Below are 27277 nucleotides of genomic sequence, written 5' to 3'. Positions count from 1 at the left end.
GCTGACCTCACGGAAGTACCTGCAGGTGGGACTTGGTGACCGTGGGCGCCCACTTCATGGCCTCCTGAAGGATCATCCCGCAGCGCGCGGCGAAGTCTTTGACGATGCTCTGGCAGAGGGGGTGAGGGCAGGCAGCACTCAGCGCCCCAGGGCTGGACTGTGGCCCCGGGCCCCGCCCGGCCCCGCCCGCCTACCTCTCGGGCCTCGTAGGTGTCCGGGACGGTGATGCGGTAGGGCACGTCGGGAATGTCGTAGTATGGCTGGTCCTTGTGGATGTCCTGGAAGCACAGGGCCCGCCTCACACCACATCCCCACGGGCGCCTCCCTCCCTGCCCCTGCCCATCTGTGACGCGCGCCCCCCGCCCCCCACTTGGGGCGTGAGGCAGGCTCGGCGGGGCGGGCGGGGCACTCACAGCACTCAGCGACAGGGACAGGGTCTGCAGGATGTCCAGCATGGTCTTCAGCACCGTCCCGCTCCAGAGCAAGTGGGGGAACCTGCACCCAGAGCCCCCTGCTCAAGGCCCAGAGCCCCCCGCCTGGAGCTGTGCTCCTGAGACCACGCAACCCCATCGTCCTGGCCGCGATGCTCCCCACGGGGCCCTCTCTGTTTCCATCCACAGCCCCCTGCTCCCACACCGAACAGAGCAAGACAGGACCCTTGAACAACAGGGGCTGGGGCACTGCCTGCATACGCAGGAAGTCCAAGTGTAACTAGCAGCCGTGTGTGTGTGGCACCTTGGGGTACACAGGAGGAGCTGCCGGGAGCTGGGGGCTCACGGAGCAGGCTACAGGTGTGGAGGCCGGCTCAGACACGCCCTCCGGCCCCGCCTGGATGGCAACTGCTCCGGCGACCACGGAGGCCCGTTTGCTGTCTGAAGCCATCACGGGGCCGTGGGGGCAGGCCCGGGCCGCCCTCAGCACCCTCCCGCGGCAGTCATTCCCACGAGGCTCCCGGCACGGCAGGGACAGCGTGGGGTGCAGGGGGCTCAGAGTGGGCCTGGTCCTCCTGTGGGCCAGGGGGACACCCGGGGCCTGGGGGGGCCACGGCTGGGGGGCGGCACGCGGCTCAGCAGGGAGTGGAGCTCACTTGTCCACCAGCCCAGACAGGTACTTGTCGGCGACCCTGCGGATGCGCTTGTGGACGTGGTTGAAGCTGACCAGCAGGAACTGCGCGTGCCGCTCCAGCTCCTCCTCGTTCTCCTTGGTCTTGGCCTGGGTTTGGAGCACACATGCTGCAGGCCCTGCACGTGCATTCTGGCGGGCACGCAGGCGCCCCCCCGAGGCTTACTTTCTCCGCCATCATGTTCAGGAAGGCGTCGAACACCTTGTCGGCGACGGCGATCACACACTGCATCATCCCTGTGACACAGGGGTGTCAGCGGGGGCCGCCCGCCCCCCCGGCTGCTCCACCAGCCCCTTACAAGCACCCCTGTGACACAGGGGCGTCAGCGGGGCCGCCCGCGCCCCCGGCTGCACCGGGATGCTCCCCCAGCCCCTTACAGGTGCTCCAAGTCAGCACACGGCCCACGCAGCGACGCAGCAGCCTGCCTCTGCTCTCTCACTAACACTGGCAAATAGCGCCTAGGCCGTGCGCCTCTTCTCTCTGCTGCCTCAATTTCAGTATCTCTACGTGGTTTCACCCCTTTCCTTACGTTAGGTTCGCTTCACTAGGGCTTCGGTGACGGGCACGCTTTGACGGCACAGAGAGGTTCGAGTGTGGTCCTGCTGGGACGGTGAGCCTCGGTCTGTGCACAGCACCCGGGGGCCTGCGAGTCCTCATGTCTCACAGACTCATGTCCCGAAAGCTCCCCAGGAAAGGAGGACGCGGCCTTAAACCAGGCGTGGCCCGCAGGTCCTGCTGCTGAGGCCTGTGGGAGCCGCTGGTTCTGCTCAGGAGCAGCAGGCCTGCTGCGGCACGCAGGGTGCCCCAGGAGGAGCAGGTACCCCATGGCGAGCTGTCTGCTCTTGGCTGACCAGACCCTCTAACCGCTGCTCGTGGGACATCTCTGCCCATCAGCTGCGGGGCACCCTTCCTACCTGGTCACTGACACCAGGGGTGGCCCTACACAGCTGCCCGACCTCTCCCTGGACCCCGTGGCTCTTTCCTGGTCTCCCTCTTTCCTGATCACATGAGAGGAACAACTACAGTTGCTAATTTACAAACACTTGGTGGAAGAAATGGGCTTCCCTGGGGGCTCAGTTGGTTAAGAATCTGCCTGCAATGCAGGAGACCTGGGTTTGATCCCTGGGTCGAGAAGATCCTCTAGAGAAGAAAATGGCACCCCACTCCAGTACTCTTGCCTGGAGAATCCCCATGGACAGAGGAGCCTGGCAGGCCGCAGTCCGTGGGGTCATAACTTAGTGACTTGTCACTGAACCATAACGACTTAGTGACTAAAGCACCAGCAGTGGAAGAAATACAGTTAGACACTGCACACACACACAAACGCACACAGGGACACGTGCACACCACCTCCCCAAGTCCTTCAAGATACACGTCCTACAAATTCTTAGAAAAGTACAACTTTCCAAAACTCGACCAGGAAGAAATAGAAAACCTTAACAGACCCATCACAAGCACGGAAATTGAAACTGTAATTAAAAATCTTCCAGCAAACAAAAGCCCAGGTCCAGACGGCTTCACAGCTGAATTCTACCAAAAATTTAGAGAAGAGTTAACACCTATCCTGCTCAAACTCTTCCAGAAAATTGCAGAGGAAGGTAAACTTCCAAACTCATTCTATGAGGCCACCATTACCCTAATACCAAAACCTGACAAAGATCCCACAAAAAAAGAAAACTACAGGCCAATATCACTGATGAACATAGATGCAAAAATCCTAAACAAAATTCTAGCAATCAGAATCCAACAACACATTAAAAAGATCATACACCATGACCAAGTGGGCTTTATCCCAGGGATGCAAGGATTCTTCAATATCCACAAATCAATCAATGTAATACACCACATTAACAAATTGAAAAATAAAAACCATATGATTATCTCAATAGATGCAGAGAAAGCCTTTGACAAAATTCAACATCCATTTATGATAAGAACTCTCCAGAAAGCAGGAATAGAAGGAACAACAACAAAAAAAAGATACATGTCCTAATGTATTTTCCCTTCTTTTAAGCAAAACAACAGAAACGGATCCACGTTTGGGTTCTGCACCCTGGCCTTGGTCCTCTCAGCAGCAGTGTCCAGGAGCAAGACTGCTCCTCAGCCATGAGCTGCCCAGCACAGCCCCGCTCCCAGGGCCCGGGCAGGCGCTACACTCGTGTTTCTGAGGCGGCATGCGGCGCCGCGGAGCTGCCTTCTCCACGTACACAGGGAGCACTCTCCGCTTACACCGCTGAACCCCGGCGCACATCAGAGGCCCCCGCTGCCACCTACCGGACTTGTCCTTCTGGATGGCCTTGTCCTCGAAGTAGCAGAACATCACCTGGAAGCGGGCGGGGTCGCTGGAGCGCAGGACCCTGCAGGGTGGCCTGGGTGAGCGCGCAGCTCGGGCCCGCAACGCTGCCCAGTGGGCGAGGCCACGAGCGTGGCTGCCCCCTCCCAGGGCCGCCAGGGCCATGTGCAGGGCTGGCGGCTGCTCTGGTGACAGTTCAGCGGCCTAGCCCCAAGCGCAGGCGGCCGCAGCACTGGAGCCCGGGGGCATCGGGGGCTCAGGAAGGAGGTGCACACGGGAGAGTGGGAGCCCAGGCTGGCACTTCTAAGGACGCTGATGAGCCAGGAGGAGCGGCACAGCCCGAGCCGGGACAGTGCACACAGGGCCAACCCGCGCACCTCATGTACTCCAGCCGGTAGACGGACAGCAGGTAGGTGGACATGGCGAAGTCCAGCTTGCCGATGAGGGCGGACACCTCGGGGGCCGGGTCCAGAAGGTTGACGATGGTGCTGCGCAGCTCACTCAGCTCGGCCTGTAGGCGGCGGGGCTGCGTGAGTGCAGGCGGCCCCACCCCCGAAACCGGCCCCATAGCCACGGACACGCAGGACCAGCCCTCTCATCCCCAGGAGCTTCCCCAAACCCCGCCTGGAGCGCCGTGCTTGGCAAGGAGGCATCCTTACAGGCGTAACCGTGTCGTTCTTCATGGCCGAGTTGTACTGGAGGACGGACCGCAGAGGCTCTTTGCTGGGAAAGGTGAGCAGCGGGGACTTGGTGGCGATCTCACAGACCCCCTCGTACCACTCCTCGGGCCAGAGTCCTGCGAGGCAGGGAGGGCTGAGGTGCCACCTGGCTCGGGAGGCGCCCCACTGGGGCCCTGCTGAGAGCAGTCTAGCCATGGGCCCCGTGCCTGTCCCCAGGGTGGGGACAGAAGCAAGTCCGTTTCCTAAGCGGGGCAGGGTCCCGAAGGCACGTGGTGTTCCCAGAACCCTAAACCACGTCCTCACGGTGGAGGCAGCAGCCACACTGGCCGTCCTGCACGTGCGCACACGCCCTGTCAGGACCCTGGGCCTCGCTCTGCACTGCCCCCGGGGGGGCCCCTACCTGAGCCCTCCACGGCGAACCCCATCAGCACCGAGTACAGCCAGAAGTCCCGGAAGAGCTTCTGCAGCCTCGGCTTCGGCTCCTTGATGGGCGGCAGCCGCCGGGTGAGCTGGTGGAGCAGAGGCAGAGAAGGGGGCTGTCTGCACACGGAACTGAGCCCTACGGACGCGAGCCCATGACCCGCCCTCCAGGCCTCCTCTCAGAGGAGCGGTCACCTGGCCTGGGAGGGAAGGCCGGACTAGCGGCCCCCAGCAGGCTCCCTGAAAACCCTCCCACGCCCTCGAGTGCAGGTGGGCTTCGCGCTGGGAGGGACCAGCTCTGCTTCACTACCAGGAAGCAGGCGGCAGCTGCCCCAGGACCTCGGCCAGGTGTTTACAGGTGGGCAGGAGAAGGCAATGGCACCCCACTCCAGTACTCTTGCCCGGAAAATCCCATGGAGAAGCCTGGTGGGCTGCAGTCCATGGGGTCGCTAAGAGTCGGACGCGACTGAGCAACTTCAGTTTCGCTTTTCACTTTCATGCATTGGAGAAGAAAATGGCAACCCACTCCAGTGTTCTTGCCTGGAGGATCCCTGGGATGGGGGAGCCTGGTGGGCTGCTGTCTATGGGGTGGCACAGAGTCGGACACGACTGAAGCGACTTAGCAGCAGCAGCAGCATGCAGCCACCAGGCTGCAGGAGCACCAGGCCCGAGGCGGGGGAGCGGGGGGTGGGGGGCAGGGAGGCGCGGGGACCACGGGCAGAGCCCAGCGTGTGAAGCAGGTAACAAGTGAGCTGCTTGAGACTGGACTCCCTGCACCCCCAACCTGACAGTGTCCGCCTGCACGCGTGCGTACATGCGTGTGCGTGTGCATGCGTGTGCGTACAGGCATGTCTGTGTGTAGTGCACGTCTGTGTACGTGCATGTGTGTGTCTGCATGCGTGTGTGCACGTGTGCGTGTGCATGTGCGTGCTTGCGTGTGCATGTGCGTGTGTGCATGCATGCATGTGCGTGTGCATGTCTGTGTGCACGTGCGCGTCTGTGTACATGCATGTGTGTGCATCTGCGTGCGTGCGTGCATGTGTGCATGCGTGTGTGTGTGTGCATGGGTGTGTGGGGGGCTCAGGTATGGAGAATGGTGACAAGTGCCCACAGCTCCTGGTGGACGCGTGGATCCTCCAGAGCCTCTGGCAGAGGTCCAGCCCTCACACAGTGCTAACCACCACTGTAAGCAGGGCTCCTCAGTCCAAATGTGTACTACGATCTCTAAGCACCAAGTACGTGCCAGGTGGTGGCCAGGAACAGGGTGATGCCCACTGCTGTGGGGGGATGGCAAGATGGGCCCCTTCACCCACTGTGGGTAGGATGATAATCAATACGACACTTCTTGGAAAGTGAGTTCAAAACACGCATCATAAATGAGATACCCCGGGGCTTCCTAGCAGTCCATGGCTACTACTGGACTCGCACTGCCAGGGCCAGAGTTCAACCCCTGTTCGGGGACAGAGATCCTGCATGCTGTGCAGCACAGCCCAAACAAACGGAACCCCACAAACTAGACACAGAGGCGACCAGGCCCCGGAGCCTCGGCGTGGCCCTGCTTCCCTGTGACACAGGAGTGGGGCTGGGTGTCCTGCAGGGACCAGGCACGGCACGCAGGCCTGGGCCAGGGTCTCCTCGTGGCGCCCCCGGCCGAGAACTGAGGTCGGCATGCATGGAGAGAGGTGGAGGGCTACCCACGGCTGTCATGTCCAGGGTAGCATCCGAGCCACCCCCATGACACAACTCAGCCCTGGCCGCAGAGTCCTGACGGCTCGTCCACATGGAGATAGACGGGCCTCCAAATGTGGAGTCGCAGCTGCTGGGCGGTGACCAGGCACACAGCGGGGCTTTGTGCTGACGAGGCTGGGGGGCGGTGTTCCATCTGCGACCTGTGTACTTTGGAAGACCTCGACTGCAGCCCAGCACCAAAGGTCACAGAAGAGCGCGGCCGACCTTGGCCGATTCCACCCCTGCAGAGCCACTTCGCACCAGCGGCACAGAGGTGAGTAGGTCTCCAACCCTTCTGCGGGGTGAGAGGGGGGTGACAGGCTTCTTTCTCTTTCTGGCGACACCTTCCAACAGTCCCTACCACTCTTTTCAGAAGGGGAAGGCCTTCTGTCCATTTTACCCGCCCGTTAGGAGGGTCTGAGCGAGCTTAAGGACCTGAACTGGGCACGGGGCTGGGGGTGGGCATCCTGGTTCCGGGGCGTCGCAACTGCTTCAGAAAAACGTGTCTGTGTGTGTGTCACATGTGTGCACACATGTGCAGACAGACCTGGTGAGCCTGGGGACAGGGGCCCTGGGGTGGCGAACCTGGGGACAGGGACCAGGGAGTGGCGAGCCTGGGGACAGGGCCTGGGGGTGTTCTGTGCTGAGTGAAGTCCCGTCCACTTTAAGAGCGTCCTCGGCTCCGTCAGCCGCGCTCGTCCTGGGCTGGGAGACAGCAGCCAGGAGGGGCAAGGATCACCAAGTCTGGGCGCTGCTCCGTGTAACCAGCTGAGGCGGTGCCACAGAACATGCCCAGAAAAGCAGGCTTTTGCGTGATTTACCTTGAGAAAGCACTGCTTCTCTTCAAACATAGTACCCTGGATTTAAATACAACCGAGCGATAATTCTGAGGCATCTTAACTCCTGCAATGCTGAATGCCAAGACTACAGGGAAATGTACCTTCCAGGTCCCTAGCTTTAATCCACAGAAAGTGAGGTCTCAGAAGATACACCCTGCTCCCTCTGACGAGAGCGTAATGAACGTGACAGGCTTGTCAGCGTGGAACACACAACAGGACACGAGACGCTCCCACGTGTGCTGCCTGAACACGGGCAGACACGGACGTCTTTGCCTCTGCCTCCCTGTCGGCTCTCACTTCCTCCTCCTGAACCCTTGATTACTCAAGCTGGGGCTGTCTAAGCCTTTTTTTTTTTAACTTGAGAAGAATACTTTCAAGCACAGCCTCAACAGGAGACCTTCGGCAAACAGCTTCCTTTCTCCCCCCCTCCCTTTTTAAGTGTCCTGCCATCAGTATCCACATTCAGTTCTGCCCAGAACCCTGGCCCGATCCTGCTGGCACCGCGCACCTTAGACCTGTGTCCTGAGCGCAGGCGATGTAGGGGCAGCGTCTGCGACAGGCTGGCGGGAGGGGAGGGGCCGGGAAAGACAACAGAGGGGTCAAAGTCAGGAGCCATGCGCCTGTCCCTCTCCAAACCGTGGTGCTCCAGGCGTGCGGCTGACCGCACTCAAGGGGCTGAGGGCTGAGCCCTAGACACTGCGGAGGCGCCATGACCCTGGGTCCGGTAGAGCCTCCAGGGCAGGCGGGACCCGCATGCTGACACCCAGGGCAAAGCTCCTGGCCTGGCCCCACGCACGGGCAGAGGCTCGGGCAGGACTCACTGAGCTCCAGGGGGCATCGTGCACTGAGCCCATCCTGAGGCCCAATCAGCCCAGCTTCACCTCACGGGAGCCCGCAGCGCTCTCCCTGCCTGGGTGGGAAACAGGTCCTGGTCCCCAGAGGCCCAGCAGGAGACGGCCGCACACACGCACACTGAACAAGACGCGGCCCCTGGGGAACTGAAGGGACGCTGGGTACAAGAAGGCAGATGTGCAGGGGAGGGGCGGCAGGCAGACGCCCCCTGGGGCGCCCCGCTCACGAGGAGGAAGCCCCTCAGGCCTCTGGCGGTAGCTTCTAACAGCACTCCCCGACACCCTAACCCAGAGCGCTAACCCAAGAGTGCTCTTGGTGGAGATGGGGTTCTCCCTCCCACAGCAGTGGGCAGTGACTGGCAGATGGGAGAACGCGCACACCTCACCCCCCGTGCTGTGAGCAGCCCGGGTGACCCCTACACTGCAGACACGGCTCAGGTCATGCAGATTAGACCCCCACGGACTCCCAGGACAGGAGGTGGCCCCCCAGGCCCCTGCCAGCAGCGTCCTCGCGAGCCCTCCTCACTGCACGTGGGCCCCTGACCGACTGGGGGACACTGCTGTGCCTCCAGGGCCCTGGGTGTCACTCGGAAAACTGACCCAAAATTCAGTACCCGAGTGAAAAGGAAACTCCCTGGGTCTCCAGGCCCCACGGTTTTGCCCACTTTCCACCAGGGGTTCTGAGTGGCGCTCACAAGACCCCACAGGACGTCAGGCGTGTCTGTCTGTCACCAGATCCTAAAGCATCTGGGGACGGGCGCCCGGGGCCCCACTGGTGTGTGTGGGGGGTCCCCAGGCCGTCCTCACATGTCTGCTCTCCTCCCGCTCCAGCTCCTCCGGGATGTGGTGCCCGCTGCGCCCGCTCCTGCTGGCCCTCCTTCTGGCATCTGCGTGCAGGACCCTCGGCCCGTGGGGGCAGCGTGATGATGGCGGGGGCGAGCCTGAGTCCATGGAGCCCCGGTGGGGGCGGCTGAAGGGCAGCAACGCGAGTGGGCCCCTGCCACCCGCCGCCTTCCACGAGGAGAACACCGTCACCGGCGAGTGGGCCGCGGACGGGGAGGAGGAGGAGGACTACCTGGACCTGGAGAAGATCTTCGGGGAGGACGACAACTACAGCGACGTCGTGGACGCGGCTCCCCCCACGCGCCCTGGGGCGGGCGCCGGCAGCGTGCTCCCGCTCTTTCCCGGCAAGAGCCGCGTGCAGCGGCTCAACCTCCTCAACGCGCAGTTCGCCTTCGACCTGTACCGGGCGCTAGCGGCGCGGGTCGGCGCGGCCGACAACGTCTTCCTGGCACCCGTGGGCGTGTCGGCGGCCATGGCCATGCTCTCCCTGGGCCTGGCGGGTGACACCCACCAGGAGGTGCACACGGCCCTGCGCTTTGCCGAGTTCGTCAACGCCAGCGCCGCCTACGAGCTGGGCACCGTCCACAACCTGTTCCGGAAGCTGATCCACCGCCTCTTCCGCAGGAACTTCGGGTACACGCTGCGCTCCGTCAGCGACCTCTATGTGCAGAAGCAGCTCCCGGTCCTGGACGACTTCAAGACCCAGGTCCGGGAGTACTACTTCGCCGAGGTCCGGGCGGCCGACTTCTCCGATCCCGCCTTCCTCGCCCACACGAACCGGCACGTGGCCCGGCTCACCAAGGGCCTCATACGAGACGCACTGCAGGACGTGGACCCCGCGACGCAGATGCTGCTCCTCAACTGCCTCTACTTCAAAGGTAGGAGGCGGCACGGCCCCGGGGCAGACACGCGGGCAGGGCGGCGGGGCCTGCAGCCTCCACCCTCACTCCCCCTGCAGAGCCAGGCTTAGAGTGGCTCGCAGGGCCGGGGAAGGTCCCAGCGAGGAAGCCTATGCTTTACGCCTCGCTGCAGCCGTGACGGGCCACTGCTGTCAGCGTCTCCATCTCATGGATGCGGAACTGCACTGCTGCTCTAAGGAGCAGCGTTGCTCAGCGTCCCCTCCAGCCCATGTTACACCTGAGTTCGCGCCTTTCTCTGCAGCAGGCCCACCTGGACCTCAGCTTTTTTATTCTCTTTCGGGATGGACCAAAGGCTGGAGACAGGCTGGGCTTAAGGAGCTCACGTTCATACCCCCCTCCTTCCCAGACAGGTGGGGCGGGGAAATCAAGCCTATATCTAGAGCTACTGCTCTGGGCCAGCAGCGATTTACCCCCAAACCCCACACCCGTGCACACAGGCTCCTGGGACCCCAGAGATAAGGCCGCGCGGGTCTGTAAAGCCTAGGCCCTGCTTGCAATGCCCTGTGGGCACCCCAGCCAGGAGACCTCAGCGCCCCCCACCACCCAGGGAGCCGGCAGGCAGCCAGGAGCAGCAGGGTTGCGGTGCAGCCGTGCGCGCCTGCGGCCAGGTCAGCCTCTGAGCAGCGGTTCTCAGGTGTGGTCCCCGCACCAGCAGCGTCGGTGCCACCCGGGTCCAGCCCAAACCAGACGTGCGGGTCAGACCACGGGGTGGGCCTCGCAGCCTGTCTGAGCGATGACGCTGTCACAGAGGCCCTGCTCCGCTGACCTCACAGGGTCCTGGGTGAACAAATTCCCGGTGGAAATGACGCACAACCACAACTTCCGGCTGAACGAGCGGGAGGTGGTCAAGGTCCCCATGATGCAGACCAAGGGCGCGTTCCTGGCGGCCAGCGACCAGGAGCTGGACTGCGACGTGCTGCGGCTGGAGTACGTGGGGGGCATCAGCATGCTGGTGGTGGTCCCACACAAGCTGTCCGGGATGAAGACCCTGGAGAGCCAGCTGACACCCCAGGCGGTGGAGCGGTGGCAGAGGAGCATGACAAACAGGTGCCACGGGGGCAGGGGCGCCGGGCCACGGGCGCCTTAGGGGAAGGGGTGCGGTCCCCCAGGCTGCTGTGAACTCAGCCCAGAGCTCTTGCTCGGCCAGAGGCGATCAGAGCGCAGCGGCGAGAAAAGGCGCGGGACAGGAGCGGCGCGGCTCTGCCACACGCCCGCCCCACCCCCAGGGTCCCTGTCAGGACAGGCTCTGTGGCTGGTCAGGGCGGGAGGGACGCATCCGTCACCTCTCCGTCTTCCTGGGCCCGTGTGAAGACGTGACCCTGGTCCGGGCCTCCCTGCAGGACCAGAGCACACAGACGGAACCGGAACTGGGGGAAAGGCAGGCCTGCCCAGGAGCCAGGCCGCGTCATGCCCCTTATGTTTGCTTTAAGGACCGTCCCTACTGGGCTTCCTTCCTAGTCTGACTGCCCGCCATCTCTGCCCTGAGCTGGTGATTGGGCCGGACCACTCTGCTGTCCCCTGCTCGGTCCATCTGGCACCAACCGCCAGTCAGCATCCCCGTAGCCCCTCAAACCTTCTGTGGGCCCCACCTGCACGACGCAGGCCGGCCGCCTGGCCCGCCCACGGCCCTGCTCCTGCCCCAGCCAGAGGAGCCTGTCGCTGCCTCCAGCAGGCCCCGTTCAGGCCCCAGGTCTTGTCCCCACTCCTCCGGGATGGCCCGGCAGAGGACACGGTCTTGTCCCTCGGACGCTAACAGACTGCTGTGCGCTGTGGCGTCGCACGCGGGGTCCCAGCCCCAAGGGGGCAGCGGGTGCATGCCGCGCGCGTGCCGTGGAGCACGGAGGGCGGCAGGCCAGGTGGAAAGGCAGGTGCTGTCCCTCGAGCGCGCTGAGCTGCACCTCAGCCCCTTACACGTTGAAGTGACAGGCGCCCACTGGCACACGTCGTCAGGTGCCTCTGGGCCCCGAGCCAGGAAGAGCTCTGCCATCAGGACAGGGATTCACAGGGCCGAGGGCTCCGGCGCACGGCAGCAAGCGCTTCTGAGGAATGGGGTTAGAGGGGTGGTCTCCCCATCCTCGCCGGGCAGGGCTGGACGTGCAGCGCACAGGCCGCAGGCTTGCGTGGCTGTGATGTCTCAGGGAATGGGGCTCCTCTGAGACGCGCTGTGGGTAAAAACGCACTCTCTTCCCGACCAGGACGCGGGAAGTGCTCCTGCCCAAGTTCAAGCTGGAAAAGGACTACGACCTGGTGGGCGCCCTGCGGGCCCTGGGGGTCACGGCGCTCTTCGACAAGCACAGCAACACCACGGGGATCACGGGCCAGAGGATCGTCATTGACCTGGTAACACCTGCCCTCGCCCGTCCCGTCTGGGGAGGGCCCCCTGAGCCCCTGCCCTGCCTGTGGACCCTGGGCCTGCCCCGCAGGCGCCCCGGGGACTCCCACGTGGCCGCGGTGCGCACCACAGAGGTGACGCCGTTCACCCCCTTACACAACACGACCCCAGCTTAGCGGACGGGTGGGCACTGAGTCCCGAGAGCTGTCCCGACCCACTGAGCCTGGGCCTCCGTCACCACCCCGCCCCTTCCTGGGAGGACACACAGCTCTGCGCCCCGCCCCGAGTGTGACCGCTGCCCCTGATGCGCCCTTGTGCCCGACGCAGTTCAAACACCAGGGCACCATCACGGTGAACGAGGAGGGCACACAGGCCGCAGCCGTGACCGCCGTGGGGTTCATGCCGCTGTCCACCCAGGTCCGCTTCAGCGTCGACCGGCCCTTCCTGTTCCTCATCTACGAGCACCGCACCAGCTGCCTGCTCTTCCTGGGCCGGGTCGCCAACCCCACCAGGCCTTAGTGGCGGGGCTGGGCGTCTCGAGTGCTTCGGGGCATCCGCAATTCCGTTTCCCTTCTGACAACCACCAAGAGCTGCTGGCGCCGGGACCACGTGGCCCGGCCCCCTTTCAGGAGACGTGGGCGAGGAGGCAACGCGTGCGCCACCAGACCGGCAGGACGGCTGTCGCTGAAGGCGCTGGCGCAGACACCCGGCCCCTCCTCACAGTCACCCCAGGCCAGCAGCGCCCCTCTGCCACCCAAAGCTGCCCCCACTGTGGAGCACGAGGGAGCCCAAGGTGCCGACAGCCAGCCCCTCCTTGAGCAAGGCACGGCCGCTCAGAGCACAGCGTGGGGTTAATAAACGTGCCGCTTTTACCGGGCGTAGTCTCCTTTCATAAGACGAGTAACTGAGAGAAGCCGAGCTCACACTGCCCGATGCCCCAGAGCGCTGGAGGCTGAGAGCGACCTGAGGGCCCCGCAGGGACCCAGGGCAGGGCACGCCCTTGGGGCGGAAACGGCAGTGCAGATAGGACCGGGGGCCGCATGCCCAGCGTGGCCTTAGACCCACTCCCACACCGGCGCTCTGAGGTGAGCTCTGTGCTTCAGGCTCCCCGTCTGTGAAATGGGGGTGGCAGCCCCGCCTCGCAGGACTGCGGTGAGAATAAAGTGGGTCACGGCTTGAAGGCGTTCAGGTCAGTCCTGGGCCAACCACCCAGCCTGGGGGTCCTAACGGGGGCCTCGCTGGGCCCCCGCCCCCCTCTGAGGTGAAGTACAGACTCTCCTGTGGACAGATGCCACTCCCACGAGAACAGGCACAGTTTTCAAAGGCGCCCACGAGCTGAGGGTGTTAGTCCACAACCTCGTGTTACGACACCGGGAGAGTAAGTAACCTGCCCAAGGCCCCGGAGCTGCAAGGGGCCACCAGCCGAGCAGCCTGGGAGCACGTTTTCCACGGCCTGTCACGTGGCTGCGCTCCAGCTGCAGGTTCCAGCTATGGAACCTGGGACATTCTGAGGAGCGTTCACAGAGTCGCAGGACACAGCCCACGACCCTCAGGCAGGAAGGAGCCTCGGAGGCCGGGGAACCGGGTCCCTGACCCCAGGCTCCAAGGTCACCCAGGAGGGAACGGCTGCCTTAGGGAAGGAACCCCCGCTTCCCGCACAGACCCACTGGCTCGTGCCCTCGACAGAGTAACTCAGGACAGTGTGCCACAGAAAGAGTATAGAATGTCAGAGCAAACAAACATCGAAGGAAGTCAGTGTCTCCCTGCACGTCCGGGTTGACCCGGGAGCAGAGGCCGGAACCACGCTCTCCAGGCTCTGTGTTAAGCAACAGAACCAATATTTGTCCCCCCACCCCCAGCATAACCATTAACTTGCTGACTCCACAGAGCCCAGTCCGTTCATGTGACGGTCACAGCAGCGACCAGATGGCTTCAGGTGAGCGAGCACTGGCCTGTCACTGCTAACAAGTCTGCCCGCCCTGACCACCAGCCCCCGGACGGTCACCCCGCCTTTTGGAGCAGCTCTGCTGACAGAGTGTGCATTAGGGGGCTGGGACAACCACTAGGACCCCACATGTGGGGCCAGGACTCCAACCCCTGCCCCGGTGACCCTAAAACCTGTGTACTAAATCACAGCTGCACACGTGTGCTGAGTCACTTCAGTCCTGTCCAACTCTCTGCGACCCCATGGACTGCAGCCCGCCAGGCTCCTCTGTCCATGGGATTCTCCAGGCAAGAAGACCGGAGTGGGTTGCCATGCCCTCCTCCAGGGGATTCTCCTGACCTGGGGATCGAACCTGGGCCAGAGGCAGCATGCTCCCTCTACACAGCCCGTGACGCCTCACCAACAGAGCTGAGAACTACATATACGCTAGTTGGCTGTGGGCTCCTGTCCACCTCAGCCAGCAAACACCGCAGCCCCAGCAGCCCCCAGACTCAGATGACGAATGCCCCCAGAGCAGGCCCCGAGACCCCTTTCCTGAGACACGGATGGACTCTCCACCTGCCCACCTGGCCTCCACTTCCAGGGTTGCCCTGCAGCTGGGGGTCAGCCCCTGCGGAGCCCCCGATGTGGGGACACATGCGTTCATGCTCGAGATTCGAGCGACGAGGGAGCTGGAGGCGGAAGCAGGGGCTCCACCCCAGGGCGTGCTGAGGGGGCGCTCGGGAATCACCTGTGTAAACAGAGCCGGACGTGGGCCTGGCTCAGGACTGGCAGCTGTAATGCTGGCTGGGAACTGCCTGGCATAAAGGCCACTTGGGAAGAAGTAGCGCAACCCAAGACAGGACAAGCAGACATGAGCCCTCGGCACAGCAGCACACAGCAGGGACAGGCTCGCACTCCCGGGCAGGGCCCCGAGGGCTGCACCCCTGGCCCAGGGACCCTGAGGGCCCAGGCCCACCAGAGGGGAGCAGGCGGGCGGGGCATGGGGGCGGCGCGGGCCTGGCCGTGGCGGGGCACCAGGGAGGGCAGGACACAGGGAGGGCCCGGTCAGAACCCACACCCGGGGACACGCCGTCCGGTCTGCTCAGCTGGTCAGGGGGCACGGAGGAAGCGAGCCTGGCCACATGGCCACACACCCGAGGCAGCCCCTGCGGAAGCACCGCAGCCAAGCTGGAGACACGGACGGGCAGGTACTCACCACTGCGATCACAGGGATGAGCACGCCCAGGTTCCCCGCACTGCTGGAGGCCTGTGGGGGGACAGAGCCAGGTCACTGACCAGCACCACTTGTTTCATTAAACAGAAAGATAGAAGGGCCCCACACGCATCGTGAGAAATGAAACTCCTTCAAAACGAAATGATGAAAGACGTACAGGGAGACAGGTGAAGACGCTTAACCCGACAATCAAGAGGACACACTCAAAGCCACACGGGGCGGGACGTGTCCACCGTGGCGGCTCCGCACAAAGACCTCATACCGTCACAGGCGCGACGCCTGGAGAGCGCCTGGTCCCCCTGCAAGGTGCCCGCCTCAGACGCCGCCCCCCAGAGGGCGTGCGGCCACCTGCCACCCGCTTTGTTCCCACCACCTCTCCGTCCCACTCAGCCCAGAGGGTGGCCCCCACCAGCCCCCACTCCCACAGGGCCTGGCGGTGCCAACCTTGAGGGCGGGCCCCTTCTCGCTGGCCCGCTCACTGGCCCGCTTGCCCTCCAGCCCCAGCTGCACAAACAGCTCCAGCAGGTTCATGAGCAGCTCGTCCACGAGGTGCTCATCCTGGATGTTGGCCGCGATGTTGGCCAGGGCGTTGATCACCGCCAGCGAGCAGTGCCTGTGGGAGCCAAGGGACAGACGGATGGCAGGAGGTGAGCGAGCGCAGCCAGGCCAGCCCTGGGGTCCAGGGACCAGGCTCCCGAGGAGGCGGCAGCGAGCCCGCGGACGAGCAGCCCCAGAGCCAAGGGCTGTCGTAAGGACACACGCGGCGCCACGCACACACACGGCTGGTGAGCGAGCTGAGGTCACGGCCACCCAGCTGCCCGCTCCCCCGGGGGGCAGGAGGAGCAAGGAGGACCTCCGCCCCTCCCTGTGCCCTGCCTGGGCCTGGCCAAGCCGAAGGAGGTCCTGTAAACAGAGCAGGAGTGTCTGTCCTCGGGCGTCGCATCCGAGGCTGCAGTGCCCGCACTCAGGACCCCAAGGACGGCATGGGAGCCCTCGCCGGTGCGCCGCCCTGACCACAGAGGGGCGTGAGAGCTCCCTGACGTGCAGGCTCGGGCTGGCCAGACTGCGGCGCCGCTGCCCAATGGGCAGGCTGACCACGGGCAGGCCAGGCAGGGTGCCATGCCTACCGGGCATCGGGCAGGCTGGGTGTGAGCAAGGAGGTGCTTGCTGACGGCAGCGAGGGGCAGGCCATCCCCCCCGGGACGCATGGATCTCTAGCACACGGTGCTTTTGTGAGGAGCAGCATTAATTTACGGGACAAGACCCCGAGTGGCCCACTTTCTGAGGATGGAAAGCGACCGGGAGGCAGGAAGGCTTACCTGTAGCCATGGTCCTTGTAGTCCTTGGTGGCCGAGTACACGACCGAGCTGGCCTTCACGCTGATCTGCTGAAAGAGGTTCCACACCTCCTGGTAAATATATTGCTGGAAAAGAAGGAGGGACCTGTGACCACATCTTGCCAGGAGCGCCCTCCACGGACACCCAGAGGGAACACACCATGGGCCAGGGCCGTGGGGCCTGCAACTTCGCCAGGCCACCCCCTGCAGCTTTACGCAAACCTCCACGCACACAGCTTCCACTTCCACTCCAGTCTAGTCACGTCAGCAAGAACTCAGTTCAAGCCGCTTTACCTGGCCATCTAGGAACCACTACTCTGAGCTCCCTTACTTGGGAAAAGCCTTGGCACCCGGTGTTCAGGAAGTTGGGAGCACGTGACCCTGGGAGAGCGAGTCTAGTCTGCACTCTCATGCTCCTGCGAGTCAGCGGAGCTTCCCGCGTGGGCCTGTGGCTCCCTTACGTTTCCGGTGATGACCAGGCAGCCCAGCTGGTCGATGATGAGCACGTCAAGCGGGGAGGGGGGCTGGCAGAATTTCTGCTGCAGGATCTGCAGAATGGGCTCCATGACCTTTGGGGTGTCCCTCAGGGCCACCGCGATGTGTCCCAAGGCTCGGATGGTGTGGTCAGGAATCAGGTGTGCATCCCTACAGAAGGAAGGACACGGGACCTGGGAACGGAGCTCCAACACAGGGTGGGAGATGGAGCTGGGGGCCTGGAGCCCAGGGTCGTCAGCCTCTCAGAGGAAGCGCACATCTGACAGTGACTGCCTGGGCCCTGCCAACGCCAGCACCAGGCAGGAAGACAGGGCTGTCTAGCCCAAACAGCGTCTGGGGGGACACTCCAAGGTGGGCCTCAGCGGACACGGTGGGACAGACCCAGCACCCGACTCCGTGCTGGACTAGAAAGAAGCAGAGGCGCATGAGCAGCAGCCAGCCCGAGCCTCGGGGTCCGCGTGCTCCAGGGACGGGGCGTACTTATCGCTCTCCTGGGAGATGTACAGCCGGTTGGAGAGGCTGGCCAGGAAGGCCTCCACGATCACTGGGTCCACGGTCAGGCCCGCCTTCAGGCACCTGAGCAGGGTGAGGCAGCACAAGAATCAGGTGAGTGCTTGCGTCTGGTTTGGGTTTAGATTTTCTGTCTCGGGTTTGTAGGGTTTAAAGAACAGCCCTGGATGCACTTCCCCCAGAAATCTGAATGAACACCGAGACACAATGAATTCAAACAACAGCTTAATGTCACACCACTGATAAACGTCTCAGTCGGAGATAATAACTTCACTGTTTTGCCCCAAACTGCTTCCTTCAGAATGCCATACTCATCCCAACTCCAATCAAACTCCCTGAGGACTTCCTGGGTCCACTGGCCTGCCAGCCAATGCAGGGGCTGCAGGTTCGATCCCTGGTCCGGGAAGATCCCACAGGCCGTGGGGCAAGTAAGCCCATGAACCCCAGCTACTGAAGCCGTGTTCCGCAGGAAGAGAAGCCACCGCAGTGAGGAGCCCGTGCACCCCAAAGACAGAGCAGCCTGCTTGCTGCCACCAGAGAGAGTGCAGCAACAAAGAACCAGCACAGCCAAAAACAAATAATAAATAAATAAAGGTGAAAAAACAAACCTCCCTGCTTCTTTTTTTTTTTTACCTCCCTGCTTCTTAACAAAAGTCACAGTAAGCAGGTGGTTGAGAGAATGTTACAGCTACATGTCGGGCTTTGAACTGCATGGAGAAATGCTGTTCTAGAAGGAACTCTCGCAGCCCCAGGAGCGTGGAGCCTTCAGGCATCTCTTGCTCCCCACGTCTGGGTCCCGGGCCATGGGGTGTGAGGTGAGTCTGACAGAGTGGCCAGGCTCTCCGCCGCCCACCTGCAGACATTGTCGATGGCAATGTCCCGAAGCTGCTCATACATGGACGGCTGGCTCTTCTTCCCCGATGCCACATTTAGGGTCGACTCGGCATGCTCATTGGTTACGCTGATTTTTATGTCATTGCCGGCAACTGAAATGGAAAATTCAAATGTGTGTCTGGTTGAGCCCGTCACGTTTCATGCTTTTGTCTGAAACTCAAAGCTGAAACTATATGTGGATTGCTTTTAATCATAAAAGTAGTCACTCTAAAAGATTTCTCCTAGCATTTCAGAACCCAGTGTCAGACAACAGAAGGGATGATGGGAATGTTTACAACGATGGACACTTAAAGTTACAAGGTGATGAATATGTACAACAGTCACATCTTAAGTAAGGAATGAGGCAGGGCCATGTGCCCTCTCGCGGCCAGGGATCACAGGCAAGAAGCCGGGAAGGTGGTGAGGGTGAGAGCAAGGCCCTCAGTCTCTGACTGAAGGGAGAGGACACGCCCACCGAGCGGCACTTAATTAACCTCACTCACTGCAGGTCAGATGCGGTCTGGGCCCACATTCTCAGGGCACTCACTCTGCAGGTTGCCTGGAGAGCAGGTGCCAGAGAGAGATGGTCTGAAGGGAGGGGCCTTGGAGGGCGGGGCCTGGAGGGACATGCATAGGAGGGCGGGGCCTGGGGGTGGGCAGGGCCTGAAGGGGGATGTCTGGGAGGGCGGGGCCTTGGGGGAGATGTCTGGGAGGGAGGGGCCTAGACAGAGATGCCTGGGGGGGAGGAGCCCTGGAGGGCGGGGCCTGGAGGGAGATGCCTGGGAGGGCGGGGCCTGGAGGGAGATTTCTGGTAGGGAGGAGCCTGCAGAGAAGCTGGGCACCTCCCCCCACCCAGGTGGGGCCCTTACCTGTGTGGTACTGGCTGTGGCACTTGTACAGCTTCACCAGCACGGGGGATGGGACCACCAGGAAGTCCCGCAGGGAGGGTGTCACCGAGTGCACCACCACCGGGAACCGCTCGCACAGGCGGCCCAGGCCCTGCAACGCACAGGGACTGTCAGGGGCCACAGGGGAGGCGCTCACCACCTCAGACACCACATGACCGGAGTCGTCCCACGTCCACGTGCCACCAGGCATAATGACAGGACAGGGTGGTGGGGACTCCACCCAAAGGTGAGATTCACTGGTAACCTGTCCTTCACCTCCAAAAGCTACTTAGAGGAGATGGGGCTCACTGGGAACGTTACTTCTACACAGGCAGATGGGAATCATGGGGACTGGGATGGGTCAGAGCCTCGACAGGGCAGGTTCACGTCTGCCGCCTTGGAAATGCCCAGCACAAGCTGGGAAGCCTCTGCAACGTGGGACCTGGCTGCGCCTGGACCCTGCTCACACAAAGCCTGCTAGCCGTTAGCAGCGGCCTTCCAGCAGTGACCCTGTCCGTGGCAGGCTCGAGCTCAAGTTCCCAGACACAGAAGCTCAGACCCGGCTGCTGTGCTGGCCTCGGTCTGCACACTGTGAGAAGGTCTTGCAGACGGGAGTCCACCCCTCCCCGGGGCCAGCGACGGACCTGCAGACAGCAGATGAGCAGTGGCAGGTGCGCGATGATGACCTTGCTGGACGTCTTGGACTGCAGCTTCTCAGATAGCTTGACGCACAGATTCTCTGCACCTGAGTTTATGACACAGGCGAGTGTGGACCCTCAGCAGATGCCACCGGCCACAGGAGCCTTCACCAAGGGCCGCACCCAGGCCGTGACAGAACCCGAACCCAGGACTCTGGGCGGCTCCACCTCAGGGTCTGGGCGGCTCCCTGCTCCTGTCCTGCCTCCGGGACCACTTCATCCCACGTGCCCACTCTGCCCCCTGACTCAGGCCCGGCCACACCTCCTGGGCCAGGCCCCGCCCAACTCAGGCCCCACCCTCCTGGGGTTAGACCCCACCCCCTGATTCAGGCCACGCCCCCTCCATCCTCACGGAAGGGAGGCAGCGGTGGGGGAACCCACCCTGCTCGTCCTTCACTGCCCAGACCATGAGGTCCACGCAGGCGGCACTGGCCTGGCAGCGCAGCTTGAGGGGGCTCAGCTCGCTGTGGGCCCGGTCGGCATCGTGCAGGATCTTCTGGAGCTCCCCCTGGCTGCTGTTGAACTGCTCCAGCACGAAGTCGTGCACCTCCTTCACAAAGGAGGTGGGCAGGTCTGCGGGCGGAGGGTGCACACAGTCAGGCCCGCCCCTCAGACAGACACCTGGTTAAGAGCGCTGCTGCGGGCCCCGTGCTTCTAGGGAGGCCCAACGAGCGAACCTGAACAGGCACGCGCGCCCGCCTTGCACGCGGGCCACCCGACACTCAGGAAACAGTCACTCCCAGAGGAGAGCGCCATGCTGGGTCCCAAGCAGTCAACATAGGCGATGCTGAACACGCGGGACACAAACGGGCCCGCCATCTCCAGAACCGGCTCATTAACAGGAAGTACTCCAGTGATACAAGTTAGCTTATATGCAGAGTACATCATGAGAAACGCTGGGCTGGAGGAAGCACAAGCTGGAATCAAGATTGCCAGAAGAAATATCAATAACCTGAAATATGCAGATGACACCACCTTTATGGCAGAAAGAAAGTGAGAAAGAATTAAAGAGCCTCCTGATGAAAGTGAAAGAGGAGAGTGAAAAAGTTCGCCGAAAGCGCAACATTCAAAAGACTAAGATCACAGCATCCAGTCCCATCACTTCATGGCAAATAGACTGGGAAACAGTGGAAACAGTGGCTGACTTTATTTTGGGGGGCTCGAAAATCACTGCAGATGGTGACTGCAGCCATGAAATTCAAAGACGCTTACTCCTTGAAAGGAAAGTTATGACCAACCTAGACAGCACACTGAAAACCAGAGACATTACTTTGCCAAAAAAATCCATCTAGTCAAGGCTATGGTTTTTCCCGTGGTCATGTATGGATGTGAGAGTCAGACTATAAAGAAAGCTGAGCACCAAAGAATTGATGCTTTCGAACTGTGGTGCTAGAGAAGACTCTTGAGAGTCCCTCGGACTGCAAGGAGATCCAACCAGTCCATCCTAAAAGAGATAAGTCCTGGGTGTTCATTGGAAGGACTGATGTTGAAGCCGAAACTCCAATACTTTGGCCACCTGATGCTGGGAAAGATTGAGGGTGGGAGAAGGGGACGACAGAGGATGAAACGGTCGGATAGCATCAGTGACTCAATGGACATGGGTTTAGGTGAACTCTGGGAGCTGGTGATGGACAAGGAGGCCTGGAGTGCTGTGGTTCACGGGGTCACAAAGAGTTGGACACGACTGAGCAACTGAACTGAACTGAACTCCAGTGATACTTCCTGAAAAGGAGTCCTTTATCATATGTAGGAACGTCCCTGGTGGCTCAGACAATAAAATGTCTGTCTACAATGCGGGAGACCCAGGTTTGAGCCCTGGGTTTGGAAGATCCCCTGGAGAAGGAAATGGCAATCCACTCCAGTACTATTGCCTGGAAAATCCCATGGACAGAGGAGCCTGGTAGGCTACGGTCTATGGGGTCGCAAAGAGTCGGACACGACTGAGCGACTTCACTTCCTTTTATCATATGTGGGAACCTGGACGCGGCTGAGGAAGGACCCTTGCACAGCAGGCACCTGGAGCCCGCGGCCTGACCCAGCGCACGTCCTCGGGGCCTGGACGGCAAGGAGGCCCCAGAGGCAGCACAGACACGAGCAGACCGGCCATGGCGGTCGGCAGCAGCCTGGCTGGGGAGGCCGCGGGCTCTGGGTCAGCCCAGCTGCCAGTGCCCGTTGCCCTCCACAGCCTAAGCCTTGCTGTGGCCCCGACGAGGCTCGGCTCCCAGGAGCGCTGGGGGTCAGATGGGGAAATGGCTAAGGAGAGCAGAGACGCCCGCTGGACACCACGCGGTCGTCAAGACTGTTGTCACGGAGCGCATTCAGCACTGAGAAGACCCGAGGAGGCCGTGTTTGAAGCAAGGCCGGCGAGGCCGTGCTCCCAGCGGCCGCCCCGGGGCGGGGCGCGCGACACGGCCCTCACCTCTCATGTAGTACAGGGTGTCCCGCAGCATCCTGAGCACAGCCACGTACAGGGGGTCGCTGAAGGCGCCGTAGCAGAGGTCGGCACTGGGGCTGGCCTGCAGGCAGGGGCACGGGTGTGACCCACACAGCCTGTCGCTGGGGTCACCTTCTGCTCCCTCCTTCCCTGACGCCGCCCAGAGATGCAAGAGCGGACTGGCCCAGCGCTGCCAGAGCTCTTGGCAGTGGCACTTCCTGACTGTGCAAGCTCGCCGTGGTCCCGCCCAGGCTAAGATGGAGGGGACCGGGCACACCACACGCTCACAAGCGAGGCCTGCAGTGCCTGCACCCGTGAGGGGTGTGCCCCAGTGTGGGCGGCGGCCCAGCAAGCACCTGGGCCAAGGACCACACGAGCAGTCGAGCCCAGGCCGGAACTCAGCTCCCACCCGACCGTCAGTCCCCCCGAGCCTGTCCCGCACCCGCGCGGCAGGCACACTGACCACCGCTCAGCAGTCAGGACAGGCACTGCCAGGGGACCTGGGCAGGAGGCCCTCAGAACACGCACCTCGATCACACCCGTGACCACTGCGTCCAGAGACTTGAGAACAGGCTCCTCCACGATCTTCTTCACCTGCAAGGGAAATGAGGCCTGGTGAGCCCCGGCAGACACAGTGGGAGATGGAGGGGCAGAGCCTGCCAACGACGAAACCATGTCACCACCTCCCGCTGAAAAACGGGGCAGAAACGTGAGGCCAGCAGCGCCCCCTCCCCCAACAAACGCCCTGAGCCCTGCCAGCACCGGGGCCTCTCCTGCCCTGAACGGGGCAGAGAGCAGACAGAGAAGGAGCCGGCTCCCTCAGAACCAGGGACGCGAGGCTTCCATGCCCAGAGGTGAAAGCGCCCAGGCTCCAGCCCAGACTGACCTTCGCCTAAAGCCCCCTCTCGTGTGGGGGCTCGTGGCCGTCTCCCCACATGGCTGCTGCAGGGGTGAGACGGGAACGTGGCACACGGACCCTGAGGACATGCGCCTGTGGCCCCTACAGCCTCCCTGGTGTCTGCCCGCAGGCTGCCCGCCCCTCGCTCCGCTCACCAGGTTTAAGAGTTCCCGGAGCATCTCGAGGGGAATGCTGAACTCTTTGTAGGTGACGCCGTTGAAGAGAGGAGAGACGGAGAAGCTGGAGCTGACGGCAGAGAAGTAGTAGTCGGATTCCGAGGTGCTCCCATTGGGTGAGTAAGAGGCTGACGGGGCAGAAGCAACAGTGGGTCTCGGAGCACGCGACCCGAACACGCTCGCAACACGCACCAAAGGCATCGGCTGTGCTTACGCTGACACTCCAATTCCACCCTTCCCTTAAGAAACACAGGCTGACACGATCCAGCGATCTCACTCCTGGGCGTATATCTGAATTATGAACTGAAATGATGCACGCGCCCCTGGGTCCACAGGAGCACTGTTCGCAACAGCTAGGACACAGAGCAACCTAAGTGTGCGACGGCACACAGAGAAGGATGTGCCGCAAGCGCTCAGGGGAGCGCTGCTCAGCCGCCCAAAGCACGGAATAGCGCCCCTCGCAGCGACGGGCGTGGGCCCAGGGATTCTCAGATGAAGTGAACTCACTCAAAGACGCTGCAGGACAGCACTCATACGCGGAAGTTTACAAAGGTGAAGATGCGGGAGCAGAGGGTGGCAGCTCCACGGGCCGCGTGCGGGGGCCCCGCGGCGCTGCGTGCTGCAGAGGCACTGAGGGGGCTCCGTGCTCCCGCATGCAGAGACCCTCAGCTCACAGCTCGACCAGGGCCGTGGCCTCAGCACGCTCACAGGTGGCAGACACCAGGTCCTCCCTTGAAGGACACCAGCTCACTGTGAAAACTAGTGCCAGCAACCTGTGACCAGAGGGCGCCCCCCAGACACGCGGCACAACGCGAGGGTGAAGCCCCGCGCGGCGGAGGCAGCGAGCGGGCAGACACGGAAACAGGAGGCGGGAGCTCCAGGCACCAAGGGGCTAGGATGCGACATGCATGCGGTGAGGTCACTGAACGCTCTTTAGCAGTAAGAGAAATGATCAGACGTGTGCTTTTAAGAAATACTCCTTAAAGATAACTTCTTGTGGTGCCTGGACTGTCAGTGAGCGGGGAGCGTGTGAGCAAGGGTGGGAGTGGCGGTCTCGCTCGGGCCTGGCGCCAGCCGCGATGCGGATGGCCCTGCACTCAGGCTCCCAGGCCGAGGGCCTCAGGGGTGTGTGACGTCGGGGGCGGGGGCGGGTAGGCTGTGGACGGGGCTCCCTCCAGCGGGATTACGCGCGGTGAGCCTGGCCTTCAGGTGTGCACACGCGTCCACACAGCGCAGAGGCAGTGCGCCCGCACTGTCCACACTTCTCTGCGTTCAGTCACGCCTCTGCCTTTCTAAAGACGTTCCCCAGGCGTCTCAGATGCCCTTGAGAAAGGCTCTCGGGCGAGTGCCACCTGGCAGAGGAGCGCGGGGCTCCAGGGCGTGCGCCCCCGCGGCCCACCCGACCCTGTCTCAGGCCCCGGAGGCGACGCCGCAGGCTGCCTAACACAGGTCTGACGGTGCAGGTTGGCAGACGACCACATTCGGTAAATGCCCCGAGGGTCCTCTGTGGACAGCAAGCTCCACAGAAATCGTCACTAGAGGTAAGCTTCCACTCAGTCTCCTTACTACGTGCCTTAATGTCACCCTGGTCCTTAACGCCGTTAAATGAAAAGAAACGAGAAGGACCAGCCGCTATCACCGCCACCTGAAAACCGGCACTTCCACAGGCTAACACACTGAACTCAGACGGCCGGCACCCGGGGTCCTGCGTGTCCCTTCCGACACCTGGCTCCAAGTCTGAAATACTTTCAGATTCAAGTGTAGGAAGTTTAATCGGGAACAGAAAACAGGTGCCCTGTCAGCCTGGCACTGAGCTGCATGCCACCCACACACCGCGGGGGGCCTGGACCCTGCCCTGGCTTGGCCAGTGCTCTGAACAAGGGCGAAGCCCACCTTCGAGGCAGTGAAAGGCAGATCCTCCAGGGGGGCTGGGAGGGGGTGCCCCACGCTCAGGGCTGACCTGAAACACAGACCAGAAAGGCAGTCAGACCTCGGGCAGACGAGCTTCCGACTGCTGCCTCGCTCATCCCCCTCCTCCCTGAAGGCCCCGCGGCTACGGCTCTCGGCTGCGATTCTGCGAGCGCTGGGTCTTGCCACATACTCTGTGCCAGCTGACTGAGCCAGGTTCCTGTTATTCCCTGGCTTTCTCCACGCGCCAGTCACACGTTTCCTAGGGGCGCCATCTCCTGCTCAGAACAGAGCTGTATACCCAACGGCTAGGAAACAAGAGCTTTGCGCCCGGAGATGACTCACATGTAGATCTCAGAAAGGATGTGGCAGCCTCGGCCCTCCAGAGAACTCCAGCGAGAGCCTCTGAGTCCCCTAAAACCACAGCAGGACCCTCGAAAGTCCCGGGCCCCGGCCGTCCGGGAGCACGGCCCACCTGTGCGACGCTGGATGCGCTGCTGGCCTTCCTCTTCAGGCTGCCCTCCTGGCACACAGTGAGCAGGCTGCTGGGGAGGATGGAGCGGAAGTCGTTGAAGGACCGTCTGCGCACACCTTCCAGCTCCTCGGGGACACGAGGGGAGTGCGCAGGAGCTCTGGGGAACAGCCTGGACAGGAGCGAGTCCTCCGAGCTGCTGTGCCGCCCAAAGGCGCGCACGATTCCCAGCAGGCACGGGACCGCGTGCTTGCAGAGGTACTCTGGAAGACAAGGGAGACCGTGGTGGCACCCCAGGGGACCCGGGCCCCCGCCTCACCACCCCTTGACCGCAAGTTCAGGGGCCCGAACAGCCTGGCAGCAGCGCCCAGCCCGGCGCTGACCTTTTCAACCCGCCCACAGCCCAGCGGCAGGCGTGGCCCACGGCAGGGTGTCTGAGCACCCTCAGCTCTCGTCAGCCCTCAGCCACGCCACCCACGGGCTTTCACCCAGGCCTGCGCCAGTGCAGCCAGTTCTGCTGGGAGCAGGTAGACAGCTTCCCACCACAGGGAAAAGGACCTCCAAATAGGCTACAGGGGAGGAAACTGAGCCCCCGGAGGCTGAGGGAGGGGCCTGGCACTCAGGCAGGACAGCTGTGCTCACGACCCGCCCCCAGCGCCCCCCAAGCAACCGAGGTCATGTCCACAGGCACATTGGTCTCAAAGAAGAGGAACTCTTAAGACTGGGAAATGCCAGGGGAAGGATAATCGCAACACCATTAAAGAAAGAAACATACCTTTCTCTTGAATCTCCAGGGCCTGGCACATCCCCAGGAGCACGTGCAAGACCTGCAGCAGCGCCTCTAGGATCTGGAAGAGCCGAGGACACGGGGCACACAAGCTCACCCAGAGTCGGGGCAGCGCCACACAGCTAACTCGGGCCTAGAGGCAGCCTGGGGCGGCCTCGAGTCCCACCTCGCACACGACCGAGCCCCCCCCACCACAGTAGCTCTGCCGAGGTGGGCAGCGCCTCTGGGAACACGGCCCGCTTCTCGGCCAGTCCAGAGGCCCCGTGGCTCCCCTCACGGCTCAGCACCCTTGGTTCCTTCAGTCCATTCCTACGATTCACGGCCTTCCGGATGGCCAGCCTGACCTCACTGGAGTCCAGAGCATCGGCAATGGCCTCCCGCTGCCACGCCGGGGAGCCGGGACTGCCCCGGGTTATCGCCAGGCTCAGCCGGGCTCCGGATGTCTGGGGACGGGACGCTGGCTCTCCAGCCCCTTCATGCTGCTGGCCAGACAGGCTCACAGAGGTGAACTCTGTCAGCCTCTCCCATACCTGCTGCCCTAGGCTGTGTCCCTCCCCCGAGGGGTCAGTCTCTTCGGCCTGTCACGGAGCCCCACAAAAGTCCAGGCCGTAGG

At 62.5% G+C, this 27277-nt stretch overlaps 2 protein-coding genes across 3 annotated transcripts in view; one reads left to right on the top strand and one right to left on the bottom strand.

The window, feature by feature from the left end:
* Positions 1–27277, bottom strand: part of PI4KA (phosphatidylinositol 4-kinase alpha) — a 59665-nt gene that overhangs the window by 16955 nt on the left and 15433 nt on the right. For both annotated transcript variants that reach the window (XM_027566096.1, XM_027566097.1), the window contains exons 5-28: positions 26653–26725; positions 25881–26140; positions 25391–25457; positions 23477–23625; positions 22952–23017; positions 22409–22505; positions 20371–20562; positions 19936–20036; positions 19274–19403; positions 18385–18517; positions 17502–17597; positions 16988–17171; positions 16510–16613; positions 15635–15803; positions 15173–15223; positions 4497–4605; positions 4076–4212; positions 3794–3927; positions 3398–3480; positions 1289–1359; positions 1088–1212; positions 414–495; positions 195–278; positions 20–109 (exon numbers count right to left, since the gene is read on the bottom strand). In XM_027566096.1, the coding sequence (XP_027421897.1) occupies positions 20–109; positions 195–278; positions 414–495; positions 1088–1212; positions 1289–1359; positions 3398–3480; positions 3794–3927; positions 4076–4212; positions 4497–4605; positions 15173–15223; positions 15635–15803; positions 16510–16613; positions 16988–17171; positions 17502–17597; positions 18385–18517; positions 19274–19403; positions 19936–20036; positions 20371–20562; positions 22409–22505; positions 22952–23017; positions 23477–23625; positions 25391–25457; positions 25881–26140; positions 26653–26725 (2787 nt within the window). The remainder of the gene's footprint in view (positions 1–19; positions 110–194; positions 279–413; positions 496–1087; positions 1213–1288; positions 1360–3397; positions 3481–3793; positions 3928–4075; positions 4213–4496; positions 4606–15172; positions 15224–15634; positions 15804–16509; positions 16614–16987; positions 17172–17501; positions 17598–18384; positions 18518–19273; positions 19404–19935; positions 20037–20370; positions 20563–22408; positions 22506–22951; positions 23018–23476; positions 23626–25390; positions 25458–25880; positions 26141–26652; positions 26726–27277) is intronic.
* On the top strand, positions 6304–12906 carry SERPIND1 (serpin family D member 1). The gene is made up of 5 exons (XM_027566098.1): positions 6304–6518; positions 8766–9655; positions 10471–10744; positions 11893–12037; positions 12357–12906. Exons 1-5 carry the CDS (start codon positions 6319–6321, stop codon positions 12546–12548), a joined length of 1701 nt encoding a protein of 566 aa, XP_027421899.1. The 5' UTR covers positions 6304–6318; the 3' UTR covers positions 12549–12906.

The sequence above is a fragment of the Bos indicus x Bos taurus genome, chromosome 17, assembly GCF_003369695.1.
Source record: "Bos indicus x Bos taurus breed Angus x Brahman F1 hybrid chromosome 17, Bos_hybrid_MaternalHap_v2.0, whole genome shotgun sequence".
Lineage (NCBI taxonomy): Eukaryota > Metazoa > Chordata > Mammalia > Artiodactyla > Bovidae > Bos > Bos indicus x Bos taurus.
This window is presented reverse-complemented; position numbering and strand designations above follow the sequence as displayed.